The following is a 16183-nucleotide window of genomic DNA, read 5'->3' as shown; positions in this document are numbered from 1 at the left end:
GGTAAGAATATAAAAGAATAATTTTTTAAATATGCGAAGCTCATATAGCTCAGTGGTAGAGCATTTGTCTTATGAGAACTTAAGGTTAGCAGATGGCCGAGGGTTCGACCCCCTCTATGAGCAGTTCAAATTTTTTGCTTTATATTACCTAACCTAATCTCTTTACAAAGCTTTCGTTTTGGACAATTGTCTCCTTGGAGCTCTTCTGGCAGATCTTCATCTGGAAAGTCATTTGGCCAGGACGAACCCTATTTACACCACGTATCTGACAAACCACTTAAAAACAAGTTGGACAATATTCAGGTTACCAGTATGAAGTGGAATCAAAGAGATTCGCATTCCATGGTAGTCAAGAGAAAGTATTCTCAAAAACAACCTCGTAAAGATTTCTTATTCTCTACAAAAGATTGGAGCTAATTAATTGGAATTGAAATCTTCTAATAAATCTTTAACACTACTAAAAAGCAAAAAATTTGAACTGCTCATAGAGGGGGTCGAACCCTCGGCCATCTGCTAACCTTAAGTTCTCATAAGACAAATGCTCTACCACTGAGCTATATGAGCTTCGCATATTTAAAAAATTATTCTTTTATATTCTTTCCATAGTGTGCTGGTTGTAGACATCTGGAATAAGCAGCAACCCTCCAATTCATCTTCACCAATATATCATAACCCAAGAAATGAATTTTCTTTCTACAACAATGTTTCAGTTATGGCTATGGAACTCCAAATCCGTATTCAAACTTCCCTTAACAACACTCAAAAAAATGCACACTTCGTTTCCAAGAAGAGACAAGTCGATTCTCAGTTCAGATAGTGTTTATATAGAGGTTGGAAGGTCGCCAAAGAAGGCACCTCATCACATCATCAATCATCATCATCATGGTCGTCATCTTCATCATCACGAAAATTATTCAATAATAATCATCATCATCAACTTAATCATCAGACAATAGGAAATAATACCAATTTGCAGGGCACCCTTAATAAAAGTAAATGGACACAATTAAGGAAAAACTGGAGTATCAGATTGCCTCACTTTGGAGAATTAATCACAATGGCTGGATGGATTGTGGCGATGGGAGTTTGTGGATTTTATATTGCCTATTCATATAATAACGAATTTCATCTCGGCACTTGAAAATCCGACCACAGCAACATCCTATGTTGATTCGGTTCCTTTATATTATCCTGCAATGACTGTTTGTAATTGGAATGCTTTGCATGATTGTGAGTTTTGCTCCCTTTCTTTGGAACACTTGACGAGAGTGAATAGTGAAACTGGTTTTGTGGAGAATTACACAATGGAATATGATAGTAAGGTGGTAGTTCAGCACGAACAGCCATTTCAATGTTTAGTATTTAATAATAGGTCGATGAATCCTGTTGAAGGTTCGTATTTGAATTTATGCGGATAATTCTCATTCGAAACAGCAAAGGATGTTGGATATTCTGGAACTTTAACATTCTACTTTAAGCTCCCTCTCGTGCCCCAGAGTTTGGATGGAAGATTCGGTCTGCAAATTTCATTTCATGAGATTGGAACTGTGCCAAATGTTTTTTCAGAGACAAACTTTGCCATTCCAAATGTAGACAATTTCTTTTCTGTTACAAAAGTGTTAACCACAAGATTGAAACCAACGAAAGAAGATGGCTTACATTCGGTTCGTTGGGAATCAGTATTGTCCTTTATAGAACTCACCGATACACATGATGATATCATTGTTATTTCGGTAGCTTATGCTTCTATGAATTTGAGACAAATTTCAGAAATTTACACAACTTCGTTGAAGGTTGTTAGGGCAAATTGCTGGCATGGTTGGAATTTTGTAAGTTTATTATTAAGAGTTGGCTTTGTAATTTTTGCTTGTTGATAGTATGGGATTGGATGTATTGAAATTTCTAAGAGGAATTCTTGTAATTCCCTATTCTGTGAAACATCGGTCAATACGAAGAGTTTGGGATAACTTTAATTAACCATCTCAAATATTGAAATAGATATCAACCAAATCTTTCAAGTCAAATATAAGAAAATAGCATCTTGCAATCACTATTGAATCAATAACCAATTCCGACAATGAACTTTCCAAACCTACTAAAAAAGCTGCTAAAGGAAATGCAAAAACCTTAATAAAAAAAATGGCAACAAACAATGAGGAGGAGAAATGTTCCAATTCTACAACGTTCGAGACGTTGTCTGGGATTCAGGTTCAAGTAGGTCCTGTGTGTGATGATGGAGTGCAGGATTCCGAAATCAGAATGGAACAAGTGAGGCAAATTCAGCAAATACAGCAAACACTTCAAGAACGGAGGAAAAAGAAGAAGAAAACATGGATGTACACTAAGGTGAGCAGAGCAATAACATGCATTGGGTGGTTCATAGCAACAGCAATGTGTATATGGTATATTGTTGACTCTTCCGAACAATTTGTGCAGAGTATTAGTAATCCAACAACAGCCACAACATTTATCGAGTCAGTTCCTTTACCGTTTCCAGCTATTACTGTTTGTAACTGGAATGCAATGTTGGATTGTGATTATTGTAATTTAACGTTAAAGTTTGCAACGAAAGTGAATTCTACATTGGGAATTGTGGAAAATTTGGATCCTCATTATGATAGAGTTGTGCTTTTTCAGAATGGTCAATTGTTCAATTGTTATGTATTCAATAATGTGAGCCAATCACTTTTGAATGGTAAGTGATTAACGAGCAAGGAAAAATCTCATTCACAATTTAAGCTACTGATATTGGATATGCAGGAACTATTTCATTCTATTTTCATGTCCCTTTTGTTCCTGAAAATAGAGATTCAAGATTTGGTTTGCAAGTTTCTTTTCACGAAACTGGAACAGTACCTAATGTATTTGCAGAGACCAATTATGCAATTTCTGGAGTGGACAATTATTTCATCTTGACAAAGGTTATCACAAATAGACTAAAACCAAATACCGAAGGAGGAATTAATTCAGTGAGATGGCATCCTCAGTTATCCATCGTGGAATTAACTCAATTCGATGGAGATGAAGTGGTAATTTCAGTTGCTTATTCAACATTGAATGTTAATGTAATTACTGAAATGGTTACTTCAACGATGGAAGGTCTTTTAGGCCAAATTGCAGGAATTATTGGAATATTGTAAGTTGTGCAATATCAATAGTTTATTGTTAACTTATGTTCATTACAGTATGGGTCTTGATATTTTAAAGATTTTGAGAGGAGTTCTTGAAGTTCCGTATGCTATTGAAAAACGATCCTTGGAGAGAATGTGGAGGAATTTCAATTGAGTTGTCAATTATTGTATTGGAGTTGCTCAGCTAAATCTTCCAGTTCTGGAACTATTTGATCAAATGGTGGACGCTCTTCTGGCTGTGGATGCCAACACAGCTTCATCATGTTGAGATATCTAAAAACAATTTTAGATAAATGTTCTCTGTCCTTTCCTAATTCTTTTGGGAGTACAAACACATCAAGCCATCTCTTCATCTTCTCAACAGAATTAAATGGTACTGTAGGTCTCTTACCTTGAAGAATCAATGGTAAAACAGTGTAACAATTAGTAAAGTTATCATTACTATCTCCAAAAAAGTTCATCTTCTTAGTATTGTAGTTTCCATAAGGACTTTCCTCAAAGAAGAGTGACCACATAATCACTGCATAACTGTAAACATCAACCTTTGAAGCATTCAATAGTTTCTTCTCAGAGGTCTCTGATTCTTGTATAGTTGCCGATTGATCTACTGCTGACTCTGTCTCTGAATAGTATGATTGGATGGAATGATGAGTATTGTTGGTCATATTTGTAGTTTGGTAGGTTGTGTGTGAAAAACCAGACATTCCCAATGAATCTTCAGAGAAGGTATTATCAGAAAAGTTTTCTGGTGCCATATAGAATAAAGTACCCACATTCGTTGTAAAACTGGTCTGATAGGTATTTGAAATGAGTCTGGATAAACCAAAATCTCCAACCTTACTGATTCGATTTTCATCCAACAGAATATTTCCAGGTTTCAAGTCACGGTGAACACAACATGGTTTCAAGCCATGCAGATAAGCCATTCCTTTAGCTACCCCAATCAGAATTTGAAGCTTTTCATAGAGGGACAACTTTTCCTTTCCAATTTTACAACTCTGAATCAGATTCTCCAAACTTCCTCCTTTCATATACTCCATGACCATGTATTTCTGAGAGGATGAGGCACAAAATCCCCAAAATCTAATCACATTCGGATGAAGGAAACTACTAATCAAGGCAGCTTCTGTTTCCAAAACCTCATTGTCTCCTCTGAAACATTCTTTAAGAGTTTTAATGGCAACTTCTTGACCTTTCCATTTAGCAAGGAAAACATTAGCAGCACCTCCCTCACCAATTTTCTTTACAATTACAATATCTTCTGCTGAGATTATGAAAGGTCGATTCAAATTACATGAGCTAGACTCTTCATCTTCCTCAAAGATAACTCTTTTATCAAGTAGAGCTTGTTCCATTATTCTTTCTGCCTTCTTTCGACTATTCCATCTCTTTGTCTTGTTTCTTGCAATACAACAAGCAACAATTGCTACAAGTCCAATAACTATCGTCAACAAAGTGACTGAAGCAACAGTTGGAATCAAGTAGAAAATATTAACACAAACAGGAGATTCCCACTTGTAGAATAATGGACAAGGTGTTACAATCAAGTTGAGTGATATATGAACCTTATCATAAGAAATGAAAATCTCCAAATCTTCATGAGAGGAAATTTCATAATGTGAATAGAGTGAGAAGGATTTGTTAAATGTTTGATTTTCAACATGATCTTCATCATCTAATGTTTTGACAAATATCTTGGAAGATCCAGGAGTCCTAATTCCAATAATTGTGTATGGTTTTGGGAATATGTATCCGTATAAATTAGAAGCAATCATGTTTATATTCACATTCTCTCCCATGTAAACCATTAATGTTCCATTGTAAACATTTCCTCGTTCAGATTGCGTATTATCAATAATTAGCTTGGTACAAGGTGATCCCAGAGAAGTTGGATTAAATACAACAATATTGGTTTTGAAATAGATTAGTGATGGATCAGGTAGTTCAGTGAAGGAAATTTCTCCAAAATTTGCTGTGTTATTCTGAAATTCACTTCTAGCAACCAATACTGCTAACTTTTGTTCGTATTGACTAAAGTAAAAGGTGGAATCTGATTTGTCAATATAAATTACACCACCCTTAACAGCATAATTGGCAATAAATGTACATTGTTCAATATATATGCTTCCCTTAACGTGAATGGCTCCTCCAGAGGATGTTGACCCAAAAGTTGGGTCTCCATTCTCTTGAAATAGTGAATGAAAGATGGAGATGGTAGGTTCCAGCCCTGTAGCTGTATAAATCATTCCCCTTCTACTATCCGAGTATATTGCACTCCCACTTGGTGCACTATTTGCTATGAATTCACACCTGTTAATATCAACCTTATAAAAAGAACTCAAGAAGATTGCTCCTCCCCTGGACCCTGAACACTTGATAAATCTTGATCCCCAAATAATCGATTTTTCATTAGTTGCACTAGCTGAAAATACTTCATTAGTGTTCAGTATCACAATCGATTCGTGTATTCTACTATGGCACGAATGGAAAGTCGAATTTTTCAACTCCAAAGTTACAATATTTGCCATATTAACCACAGTTCCAGTAATGTCTTTAAAAAGAGAGTTCTTAATAAAAACCTTGTTTGTAGAAGTGAGATAGACTAAATTGCCCTTCAATTTGCAATCATTAACAATTAAACGCATCAAAATTATATCAACTGTTGAAGAGACATAAAGCCATTGAGAACCTAATCTTTCAACAGTACAATCAGAAATGTCAACCACCTTCACAAAAGTAATAATTAACATTGGTAAGGATTCTAATATAGAATCAGAGAATAATGTTTGGGAAATAAATAGATTGTCAGATTGAGAAATATAGAGTGATGAGTCTCCCTCAAATGATGAAGTTGTAATATTTGTATTTGTTCCCTCCAAAACTCTCAATACATCCTTAATTACACAATCCTCAAGAAGAACATCCTTAACTCCTTTGAAATCCCATCCATTTTTGGTAACAGAAAATGTATCTGTTTTTCCTTTAACAATAGCAACATTACTCAAATGAAGTTTGTCCACTTTAAAAAATGTGAAATAACTCTGCAGAGAAGTTACTCCACTTATTTCCACTTTAAGAGTATCATAAAACATCATTCTTTCATCCTTCCTAATACTTATTTTTGAATTAATAAAGTAACAATGACGTATTCTAACCTCTGATGGAAAGGATAGTCCAATTTCCACATATTCCATCCTCATGTTTTTCAAAATGACGAATTGGAGGAGAGTTTCATCAGGAATAATAGATGATGGATTTCTACTCGAAGAACATGATATTGTTCCGTATGAATCCTCTTCTAAATTTTCAATAATTATTGTAATGAAAGTCTGAACCATGAGAGGAGCAACCTCACAACTTGTTACTCGTCCAATTTTGAGAACTAACTTTATATCTCTCATCATAATTTCACCACCTACTTCCTTATTCAAATGCATAATGGATTTGTAAATACTCGGACACGAAAACCTTTTAACTATGAAAAAAGACTAAGGATAATTGATCTTTAAATTACAAACCTGTTGATGTGGTAATATTGGTACACTCCTTATATAACTCCTCATCTATCAAATACACATATGTTACAAATGATGAAGTGGAAGGCAGAAGGTTTGGTATTTCTAATGGAGCAGTAGATATAAAATCATCGGACTGAATTTGGCAAGATATTGTTGTTAACAACACTAGGAACCCAACCGCCATTATTAATCTTATTATTACATTTGAACAGTACTGTTGTTTTTGTAGTAAGGGTCGAGGAGGACATGATCCAGATGACAACAACAATGAGTGCGGTGGTGAGGAGAAGTGATGACCGTGCCTGTCGGTAGTTGTGGTGCTTCTTGTTATCATTGGTCATGTACAATTTTTTTTAAAGGAAGTGATCCCTTAATATCCCTTAATCGACTTCCTTACAGAGACAGAATCAAACTGTTCACAAGATTTTCTCTCCATGTTATATCTCTCAATAAGTGGCAAAGCATTTATTCGTCCTCTTCCATATCATCCTCTGCTGCTGTAGTTGTGGTGGTAGTTGAGGCGTTTGTAGAGTTTGGATAAGATGAATTGTTTCCATTTGAGGAAACTTCCTCTACTTTGACCAGTTTAGTTTTTCTTCTTTTAAGGGTTTGTGTGGTTAGACCACCAGAGGAGGGTGTTGAGGAAGTGGTAGAAGTCACTGGAGTAATTGTTGTAGGTGTGACTGCGTTGGTAGTGCTTGTGACTGGTGTATTTGAAGTGATTGTGGTGGCTGGATTAAGGACAGGTTGTGGCTGCAGAGCAGATATTGGAACTGGAGGTTTTTCTTCAACTTTTGGTAGCAAAACAAGAGGTTCTGTCTCTACATAATTCTCTCCTAATAATTGATCATACCAGTTGACATTGGTTTCCATCTTGCCCTTAAATTCTGTATTCCATTGTTTTAACATTTTCTTCAGTTTAACTTTCCTAGAGTGAATAAAGTAAATCTTTGCAAGTAGTTCTTCCCATTGGGCTTCTCTATGACTTTGTAAATAGTGAACGCCAATTCTCTTCATGACATTGAAAAATTGTTCATAACTGGTATTACTTCTGTTTTCAATTTTACAACCAAGTGCATAATTAATACAATCAATCATTACTGATAAATATTGAGATGCACCAGGTAATAGTATTTTCAAATGTTCCAAAAGTTTTCCTCTAACAGTAACAGCAGCTTCATCTTGTTTGATCTGCAGAGTTTCATTATAGTCATGGAGAGACTTCCAGTTATAATCCTTCTCCTCTTGATGAATTGGTATCCAAACAGCCTTCTCACAAATTTGAGCAATACTCATCTTGAAAAGGTCATTTGTTTCCAAAATTTCCTTCAAATGTGTTGCAGCACCTTCAAATCTAATCTTAATCAGCTTTTGAAGGAGGTTGTCTGTACATTCTAGTACAATCTTTCTTCCTACTGCTTTGACAGAATCAATGGTTTCGTTATATTCATCTAATTCAACAATAAATCTACTCATAATAAATAAAAGATCTGCAATAAATGTTAAATGTCTAATATCTTGTCTTGTTTCTCCCAAACCTCCTCCATCTATAAAAGCTTCATCACTTGGGAAAACCTTTAACAAAAATTTGAGTAGAGGGACTAATTCTCTTGGGTATAAAACAATATTTTGAATATTTACACAGCTACCCATTATCTTTTCCAACATTTCTGAATATTGAGTATTTGACAAGTTGATTGGCATACTATCTTCAATGTGGTTATCAATATATTCTTGTCTGACAATTTCTACAGATTGATCATAAATTTTAGTGAGACATAAAACAGCATACTCGACAAGATATGTCTTATCTTCATCCTTATAATCTCCTGTTCTTTCAGAGTGAGCATTTCCTGTGAGAATATTATTTACAATATTGTTAAAACAATCTTCATAGTGATAAAGTTCAATCATTTTGGCACAATACTCTTTGTAATATCTGATTTGTAAACAAAAGCCCAGATACCACTCTACAGAGTTATTCTTCTTCATGTAACCAAACATGATATTGAACACTCTAGTCAGATGGTCAAATTTAAAGTAAGAAAGAGATTTTCCAAATGATTGAAGTTCTTCAAGACAACTTTGCATTTGTATAGGATCAACAAGAGTACCTAATTGTGTATAGCTGGTGATTTCAGATTCTACAAATATAACTGAGAATAAATCTAACCAACTCTTTTCCATCATTTTAGCTATTTCTAAACCCCAATTATCTCTTGTACCATCTAAAAGTTGAGAAATACTCGACTCTAATAATTGTAATAAACCTCCAACTATTCCACGTGTTGCTTGGTGTAATAAATCCAAAGCCTTGTTAATGCAATTCATAGCATTGTTTTCTTTCCTAGAATTATACTCTGTAACAGATCGATTCTTTAGTAATTCTACCTGATCCAGAGTTTGTCTGATAATTTCTTTAACAGCTTCCAAACCATCACCTGCATGAACAGCTAAAATACCTCGTTTTCCTCCATTGTTAACTTTTCCAAATAATTTTCTAATTTCTAATTCAGCATTGGATGGATTTAATGTCTCACTACTATCACTATTCTCAATTCCTTCACCCTTTTTACTTCTTCTTCGTTGATTTGATGCACCTGGAGTTTCAGCTGTTGTTCCCATTGGTGAGAAGGCACCTGGAGAAGGAGCTTCTGAAGAATGATGAGCCATATGATGTTGAAGAAGTGATGGATCCATCATTAAAGGATGTTCACTCATTCCCAATGGTGGATGAGGTAAACCAGAAGGAGGTGGAAATGGAAAAGGTGTTGTAGCGTGCATAGCAAAAGGATCCATACCAGGAAGTAGAGATCTTGGTGGAAGCTTTGGCAAATGCTTAGATGGTTGAGGTGGAAGTGTTACTTTAGGTTTTGGTGGAAGATTTGATGAAGGTGGTGGTGGTAAATGAGTATTAACAGGTGGAAGGTTTGAAGGGGTAGAAGTGGCATTTTCAGGTGTTTCATCTTCAGACTCGGAAGTTTCCTCTCCATCACTTTCATGTTTTCTCTTCTTTTTAGTCTGTTTCTTATTTAATGGTACAGAGGAAGTTGGAGATGTTACAGAGGAAATTGGTGATTGAAATGATGAAGAATTAACTGCAGGTGATTCTCCTTTTTTCTTCTTCTTTTTTGTTCCATTCTTTGGTTGTTGTGGAATGAGAGGAGTTGGTTGCATTAAATGTGGATGATGAAGTGGGTAATAACCTGCTGGATTATTTGGAACCAATGAAGGTTGAAGATTTGGTGAAATTCCATTAATATTATTTGACATGTTGGGAGTATTAGCAGAAGGAGAGGTCATTGGTGATGTAATATTTGATAATACGCCTGGAGAAGTTGAAAAGTGAGAAGATGGCGTAATACCTGTTGGATTTGAAAAGAATGGTGATGTAGTTGCAATATGTTGCTGGTGGTGATTATTTGGTGATAACATGAGAGGAGAATTTGGTGTTGGATTAGCAGCACTTGGTGGAGGAATTGCTGATATTAATTCGGGATGGTAATATTGAATAATTTGTAATTGATATGATAAATCAATATTATGTTGTGTGATAACATTAAATGCATCAGTCTTTTGTTTGTTGTCTTCTATCAAAGCTCTTACTTGTTCTTCTAATTCATTAATTCGTTTTAATAATCGATCCCTATCATCCAAAGGCTGACCTGTGTTTGTTTGTACTATTGGAGTAGAGGTTGTTGAATCAAAATTACCAACAAGATGATGAGAGGATGAATCGTCATCTCGGTGTGGTTGATTAGTTGGAGTTGTTCCACTACCTAAATTAAAATTGAATAAATGTTCTTCATCCGTAACGGAATGTATCTCATTGTCATGATGAATTTTAGAATCGGAAAGGGTTGGAGTGGTAGCAGAATGATGGTCACCAAGAAAATGATTATCTGTCAGTTCTGTAAAATCATGATGTTGGTGGTGAGCATGATGATGTTGAAGTTGTTGTTCCTCTTCCGCAGTTACTAAACTATTTATTAAATTTAAAGCGTTAGCATCACCCTCTTCTAGAGTCTCAGCACTCATAATGGATTCTTGCATTTTTAAATCTTTTGCTTGTACAACTTGATGATCAAGCGAAAGGGATTGCTATGTGGTGATTCGTTATTTTTTTCAAACTGTACAAGTAATATTTGAACATTGCAACCGTTAAAAATTGGTAATTTGATGGATTGCAAGCAAGAGGCATCAAACAAAAATTTATCTAATCACATGATGGAAAACGTTGAATGAAAATACGGCAAGTATGAAAATTTAATGATGATATTTAATAGAAAATTAAATGTTTTTGAATTTTTATGATTAATTTATTATGAAATTTAAGCAGTTTCAACGAATTCTGGTGGAATGACATCAACAACATTTTCAACCTTCAAAGTGAAAGATGGTCTTGGTTGAGCTGGGAGTCTCTTGACGAACTTCTTTCTTTGTTCAACTGGCTTATCCTTATTTTCAAGAGCAATCTTGTTGTTAAGCTTACATCTTTCCAAGAAGTCTTGTCTACACTTGCTCTTCACGACGTGTTCAATTCTGACGTGGAATCTCTTGTTGATGATTCTACCTCTGACTTGCTTAGTGATTTCAACACCAACAGCTCTTGGGGTAACGTTCCAGACTCTACCAGTCTTACCGTGGTAAATTCTGTGTGGCATACCCTTGTGTTCGTTACTGTTAACCTTGACGGTAACGAAATCACCAAGCTTGAAGTTGGTCAAGAAGAACTTTGATGAGAGAATACCGTGGGCTCTGAAACCTCTGGCGAAGGTGTGTCTGGTTCTGGCTCTATAACCGAAGCTGTGTGGCATTTTGAATTCTGATAATAATTGTAAGAAAAAACTATAACGTTATGAGGTTACTCACCTTGCGATTTTTTTTTTCAACAAATTTTCTATCATTAACGGGTGACTAGAATTTTACAATGAAATGTTTTGGAGGTTGAACGCAGTAAAAAAAACCTCATCCAACAATACAAAGCCCACACAACAACACCAAACAAATTCGTCATGTAATTTCATTCAATCTGGTAATTTCTCTTTCAAGTTCATTGAAACTCCTATCCTTCTTCTCACTTACCCAAAATCATGGTAAAATCATGGTGCAACCATCATCGGAAGGAGGTTAACAACATGGATCAGCAAAGAAAGAAGCAAAAACCAAGAGTTTCATTTGCCGTTCTACCAATACAGCACAACTGTAGCCAAAATCATAATGTCGATACACCAATGCCATGACTATTGACTCTTCAGAAGCAAAAATTGGTCACAAGTTTAAACTTGATTTTCATACTTCTTGACGATAATACTACATTTTTAAAGAAGCCACAAAGATGACAAATCTGACAATTCATTATTGAGGCAATAATGAGAAACTTGGAGAAGAGCCAATTAGAAAGGTAATTTGAAGAAGTTGATAAGACAATTTGACGACCCAAGGTCTTCAATTAATTGTGAGCTCCGTTCTAATCAACACAATGATGACTCTCCATATTCAATTCCAATAAATTTCTTCCACCCAACTCTAATGATATAATTTGCTATCTACTATCGATGCATCTCACTAAGCCATATCGATTTAATTTTACTAAAACGAGAGAAGATAAAAAAGGTCATCATAAATTTTACACTCCCTCGTCACATCATTAAAATTATTATTGTTATTAAAATTAATAAATTAAAAATGTCCAAAGTTGTTCTTTCTCTCATACAAGAGTTTGATCTCAACTCGTTCCGATTGTTCGAAAATGTTTGGATCGCAATTACCTTGTTTCAGGTATTGTATGTTCTCAAGCACTTGCTCATCATTAAGAGATATTATGCTGCTGCTGGATATGATTCAACCAAGATGAATATCGTCATGGCTATGGTATATATTATTGTGATGGGAGAAGGAGGTGGAACTATTTCTAGAATTCTCGTCGGAAAACCAGCTCCTTTCATCTTTAATGATTTTAGGTTGTGGTGTGGATTGGGGGTATGGTCTGTCTGTTCCTATATTCTCTTCCGTTCAAAGGGAGCAAAGGAAAGCTTCTCTTCCTGGTTCGCTCATCCAATTCTCAAATATGTTTTGACTTTGCCAAACGAATTTAGACGTGCTTGTGCATTGTGTGCTAGCACTTTGTTCTTTTTAAAGTTGGCTAGAAGTGAAAATCATTCTTCTACCATCTTTTTCCCTGCCCTTTTGGGTTATCTTAGTGCTGTTGGTGGAAGTTTAATAATGAATGTTATTGAAGCTCATTTGGTTCTTAAAAAGGCAGATTATGGAATTAGTACCTTTTTGGCAAATCCATCTTGGAGATTGAAAATGCCATTTGTTTGCTCTGTTTTCTATGCTTTGAGTTATTATTATTTGGAAAGTGTTGTTGGAGATGAGGGAGCCAAATCTACTGTTTTATATCTCATTGCTTATAATTCAGTTTATATCATTATGGTAGTGTTTGTTACATTCCCACTTATTTTGGACGCTGCTGATGCTGTCAGTGCTTGGTGGTCTACTCCATCTAAAAAACCAGTTGCTAAGCCAGCTTCACCTTCCACTACAGAACCAAAACAAAAGAAGGAAAAGAAGGATGCCAAACAAACAGAGTCTGGAAAGAAATCAAAGAAGGATTAATTGTACAAAATATTATTTTAATTGAAATGTGTGGAAAAACATAAGATAAATAATTAATAGATTATTTCTAAAATTATTGATACAGTTTGGATTAAATTTTTATTTACAATTCGATTTTTTGGCCCTCCTTCATACCCTTGTTAAGATGAGAAACCAAAATATGATCACTTCCCATGATGTGAGTAACTAGCCAGTTCAGTAAATAATTCAACAAATCCACATTGAGGAAGGATAGAGTGGAGTGACTTTCAAGGTATTCTTGATGCAATTTGTGAATTTTCGATGTGAATTCGACATGTTCTTGATGATGTTCATCTAAATAACCATCTGGAAGTATTTTCTGATATTTGGACATAATTTTCTCCTCGGTTTCAAAATGGAATTCAGTGTATTCGAGTAGATTGCCAATTATATAACCCAGAATCCATTCATCTGCTGATCTGTCAGGAATAAAAGCATTATCTTCTCCAAACAATAATTTGATCAACTTGTTGATAATGTCAACAAGGGCATGGTGTTGAGTGTCAATAATATCAACTCCCAATGTCAGCTCCTTAGTCCAAATAACCAGAGGGAAGGTTGTTCTTTGAGCCGATAAATCAGAGGAAGAGGCATCAGTTGATGAGGTGAACTCGCTTTCATTTTGAGAAATTTCTTCGAGAGGTGTTGTATGGCCCTTTTCAACCATGCTCTTTCTGGAATCTTGTTGATTGTTTTGCTTGTGAATCTTGAAAATGTGCCACCATTTCTTTTCAGAAGTGTTCTTGACGATCTTCTTCTTTTCAAATTCTTCTGTTGAACCCTCTGCAAGCTTTTTCATGTTAATGTCCAATCTCTTGGCCAATTTCAGTGAGGAGTATCTTTGAGCATTCTTAACTTCTAAATCTTGTTGACTATAGTGAATATAGAGATATTGACACATTCTCAACTTGTGTTGTCTTAGGGCTACATGGAGTGGTAAATCTAGTTGTTGGTTTGGAATATTCAACTCAACTTCACTACAATTAATAAATAGTTTAAAAATATCATAATGACTTGTCATTATAGAAATATGGAGTGGGGTGTTACCTAGAATTTTGTCTTTGAGATTTAGGGCAAACTTGAGCTTTTCATCAGTTTCAAAATATTTGATTAATTTGAGCAATTGCTGGAATGCATCTTGCTCAGCGCAGAAGTGGAATACATTGTGTCCATAGTGATTCGTTTGATCTAAAGCTTTCTGCAATAACACTGGGGCATGTTCATTGAAAAAGCTTAATAAAAAGTCCATCACTTGTTCCTTTTGTGGATTTGGAGCTTCATTTGGAGATGGAAGAGTATCAGATTTACGTTTCTTCATATTATCCTGATAGGATTTGATAGAATTGAAGAGAGGTGTTTGATGTCTTTGATCACTTCTCAAAAATAAGTTCTGTCTCTCCTCGAATATTTGTAAAGTCTTTTGATTGGTCAAATCAATCTCATCGTCCACTCCAATACCTAGAAGAATATACTTAACCATGGCAATATCATTATTGTCACAAGCTCTATGGAGATAGGATTCTCCACCATGAATTTTAAAGAACATGTCAGCACCAAATGTCAATAAAATATTGGCCATTTCAAAGTCTTTTCTATTGAGAGCATACCAAAGTGGACTGCATTCAAACATGTCCTTTACATTAATTTTGATTTGTTGAGTGAAACTGCATAAAAATGTAGTTGCCTCAATGGCTCCAGCAGTCACAGCATGGAACAATGGAGTTGCATGAATATCATCCTCACAATTCAGCACATCTGAAAGATTATCTTCATTGGTAAATTCTTTCAAGAGCATGTCTAAAACATCGACCTGATTGAAACGTGCAGCCAAGTGAACCAGAGTACAATGACTCCACGATTGTTTCTTTACATTCTTATGTTCTGCATCACCACTCATATCAATTACAGAACCAGTCATTCTCAAACTTGCCATTGTGAGTGAAAATTTTCTTCCGGATTTTTCACTATGTGCAGAGACAAGTTCCTTCAATCTTTCAACTTGTCCATAAATGCAAACTTGATAAATTTCATCGAGTGTTTGAATATACTTTTCATTTTCAATAATAAACTTTTTAAAAGTTTGTTTCTCCTCATTATTTACATGTTGTTTCTTGATATTTCTGATAAGTTGTGAATTTTCAATACTGAGACGATTATTTTCATTACTAACTGCAACATCCTCATTGGAAGTGTTTGAATTATCAACAGCTGTCACCAGTGTCGTTGACTCTGTATTCACCTCTGCAATTCCATTCGAAACAGTTGCCTCCTCACTCACCAAATTCTCATTATTCGAATTCACATTATCACCCACTACTGTAGCAGCAGCAGCACCACCAACAATTGCATGCAACGACTGATTCGCACTCACACAACCACCATTCGAATAGTTTGTCTGTATCATTGAAACACTCTTCAACAATTCTCTCCTCTTTTCACTCTCCAAAACTTCCAAATATTGTCGAGCAAAATCACGAACACTCATTCTCTGTGGATTATGATGTGAAGTGTGAGTGTGAAGGAAATGAAATGGATTACTCATTGAATGTTTATGAGTTGAGTTGTATTGTGTGGCATTGGAGAAGGAGGAAGCCATTGAGTCGATGGATAAACGACTGGATGAGGTATTGGAATTGATGTGAGTTGAACTGACAGTTGAACGAAAGGATTGATCGAGAGCTTGGTCGGCATGGGAGGTTTCGTCTATTGTGTGTGGAGAGGTTAGTGAAGGAGCAGTGGAAGAAACGGAAACGGATTGGTGTTTAGGATCATTCTTATTGTGATGATGAAATAAATTGGAGAAGAAACCCATTCTTTTTGAAAAACGTTATTCGAAACTTGGATGGAGTAGTAACAAAATTTGTATAAAGTAATAATATTAGTATGTTGGGT

The 16183-nt window shown here is 35.3% G+C and overlaps 6 protein-coding genes and 2 non-coding genes across 8 annotated transcripts; 3 read left to right on the top strand and 5 right to left on the bottom strand.

Moving 5' to 3' along the window:
• Positions 1–38: 38 nt before the first annotated feature.
• Positions 39–123, top strand: NAEGRDRAFT_t168. Its single transcript has one exon. It is a non-coding gene; the product is annotated as a tRNA-Ile (tRNA).
• A 356-nt stretch (positions 124–479) lies between these two features.
• NAEGRDRAFT_t166 lies at positions 480–564 on the bottom strand. The gene has a single exon. It is a non-coding gene; the product is annotated as a tRNA-Ile (tRNA).
• A 632-nt stretch (positions 565–1196) lies between these two features.
• Positions 1197–3140, top strand: NAEGRDRAFT_64560 (uncharacterized protein; the record flags this gene model as incomplete). The annotated part of the gene is made up of 4 exons (XM_002680332.1): positions 1197–1392; positions 1435–1829; positions 2209–2695; positions 2740–3140. The coding sequence occupies 4 exons, from the start codon at positions 1197–1199 to the stop codon at positions 3138–3140; spliced, it is 1479 nt and encodes a 492-aa protein (XP_002680378.1).
• A 734-nt stretch (positions 3141–3874) lies between these two features.
• On the bottom strand, positions 3875–4486 carry NAEGRDRAFT_31502 (uncharacterized protein; the record flags this gene model as incomplete). Its single annotated transcript, XM_002680205.1, has 1 exon — positions 3875–4486. A coding segment is annotated over one exon (612 nt), but the record flags the coding sequence as incomplete, so codon positions are not given.
• A 2612-nt stretch (positions 4487–7098) lies between these two features.
• NAEGRDRAFT_78823 (uncharacterized protein) lies at positions 7099–10702 on the bottom strand (the record flags this gene model as incomplete). Its single annotated transcript, XM_002680204.1, has 1 exon — positions 7099–10702. One exon carries the CDS (start codon positions 10700–10702, stop codon positions 7115–7117), a length of 3588 nt encoding a protein of 1195 aa, XP_002680250.1. The 3' UTR covers positions 7099–7114.
• Positions 10703–10951: 249 nt separating this feature from the next.
• On the bottom strand, positions 10952–11476 carry NAEGRDRAFT_78822 (60S ribosomal protein L21). The gene has a single exon (XM_002680203.1). The coding sequence runs from the start codon at positions 11464–11466 to the stop codon at positions 10981–10983; it is 486 nt and encodes a 161-aa protein (XP_002680249.1). The 5' UTR covers positions 11467–11476; the 3' UTR covers positions 10952–10980.
• Positions 11477–12337: 861 nt separating this feature from the next.
• Positions 12338–13270, top strand: NAEGRDRAFT_64556 (uncharacterized protein; the record flags this gene model as incomplete). Its single annotated transcript, XM_002680331.1, has 1 exon — positions 12338–13270. The coding sequence occupies one exon, from the start codon at positions 12338–12340 to the stop codon at positions 13268–13270; it is 933 nt and encodes a 310-aa protein (XP_002680377.1).
• A 103-nt stretch (positions 13271–13373) lies between these two features.
• NAEGRDRAFT_47128 (uncharacterized protein) lies at positions 13374–16103 on the bottom strand (the record flags this gene model as incomplete). The annotated part of the gene is made up of 1 exon (XM_002680202.1): positions 13374–16103. One exon carries the CDS (start codon positions 16101–16103, stop codon positions 13374–13376), a length of 2730 nt encoding a protein of 909 aa, XP_002680248.1.
• Between the last annotated feature and the right edge of the window lie 80 nt (positions 16104–16183).

The sequence above is a fragment of the Naegleria gruberi genome (genome assembly GCF_000004985.1).
Source record: "Naegleria gruberi genomic scaffold NAEGRscaffold_10, whole genome shotgun sequence".
Lineage (NCBI taxonomy): Eukaryota > Heterolobosea > Eutetramitea > Acrasida > Naegleriidae > Naegleria > Naegleria gruberi.
Note: the sequence above shows the minus strand (reverse complement) of the source record. Positions and strands in the feature narration are given on the sequence as shown.

Coding starts and splice junctions, on each gene's coding strand:
- NAEGRDRAFT_78822 (XM_002680203.1), bottom strand. CDS start 11,466: ATGCCACACAGCTTCGGTTATAGAGCCAGAACCAGACACACCTTCGCC.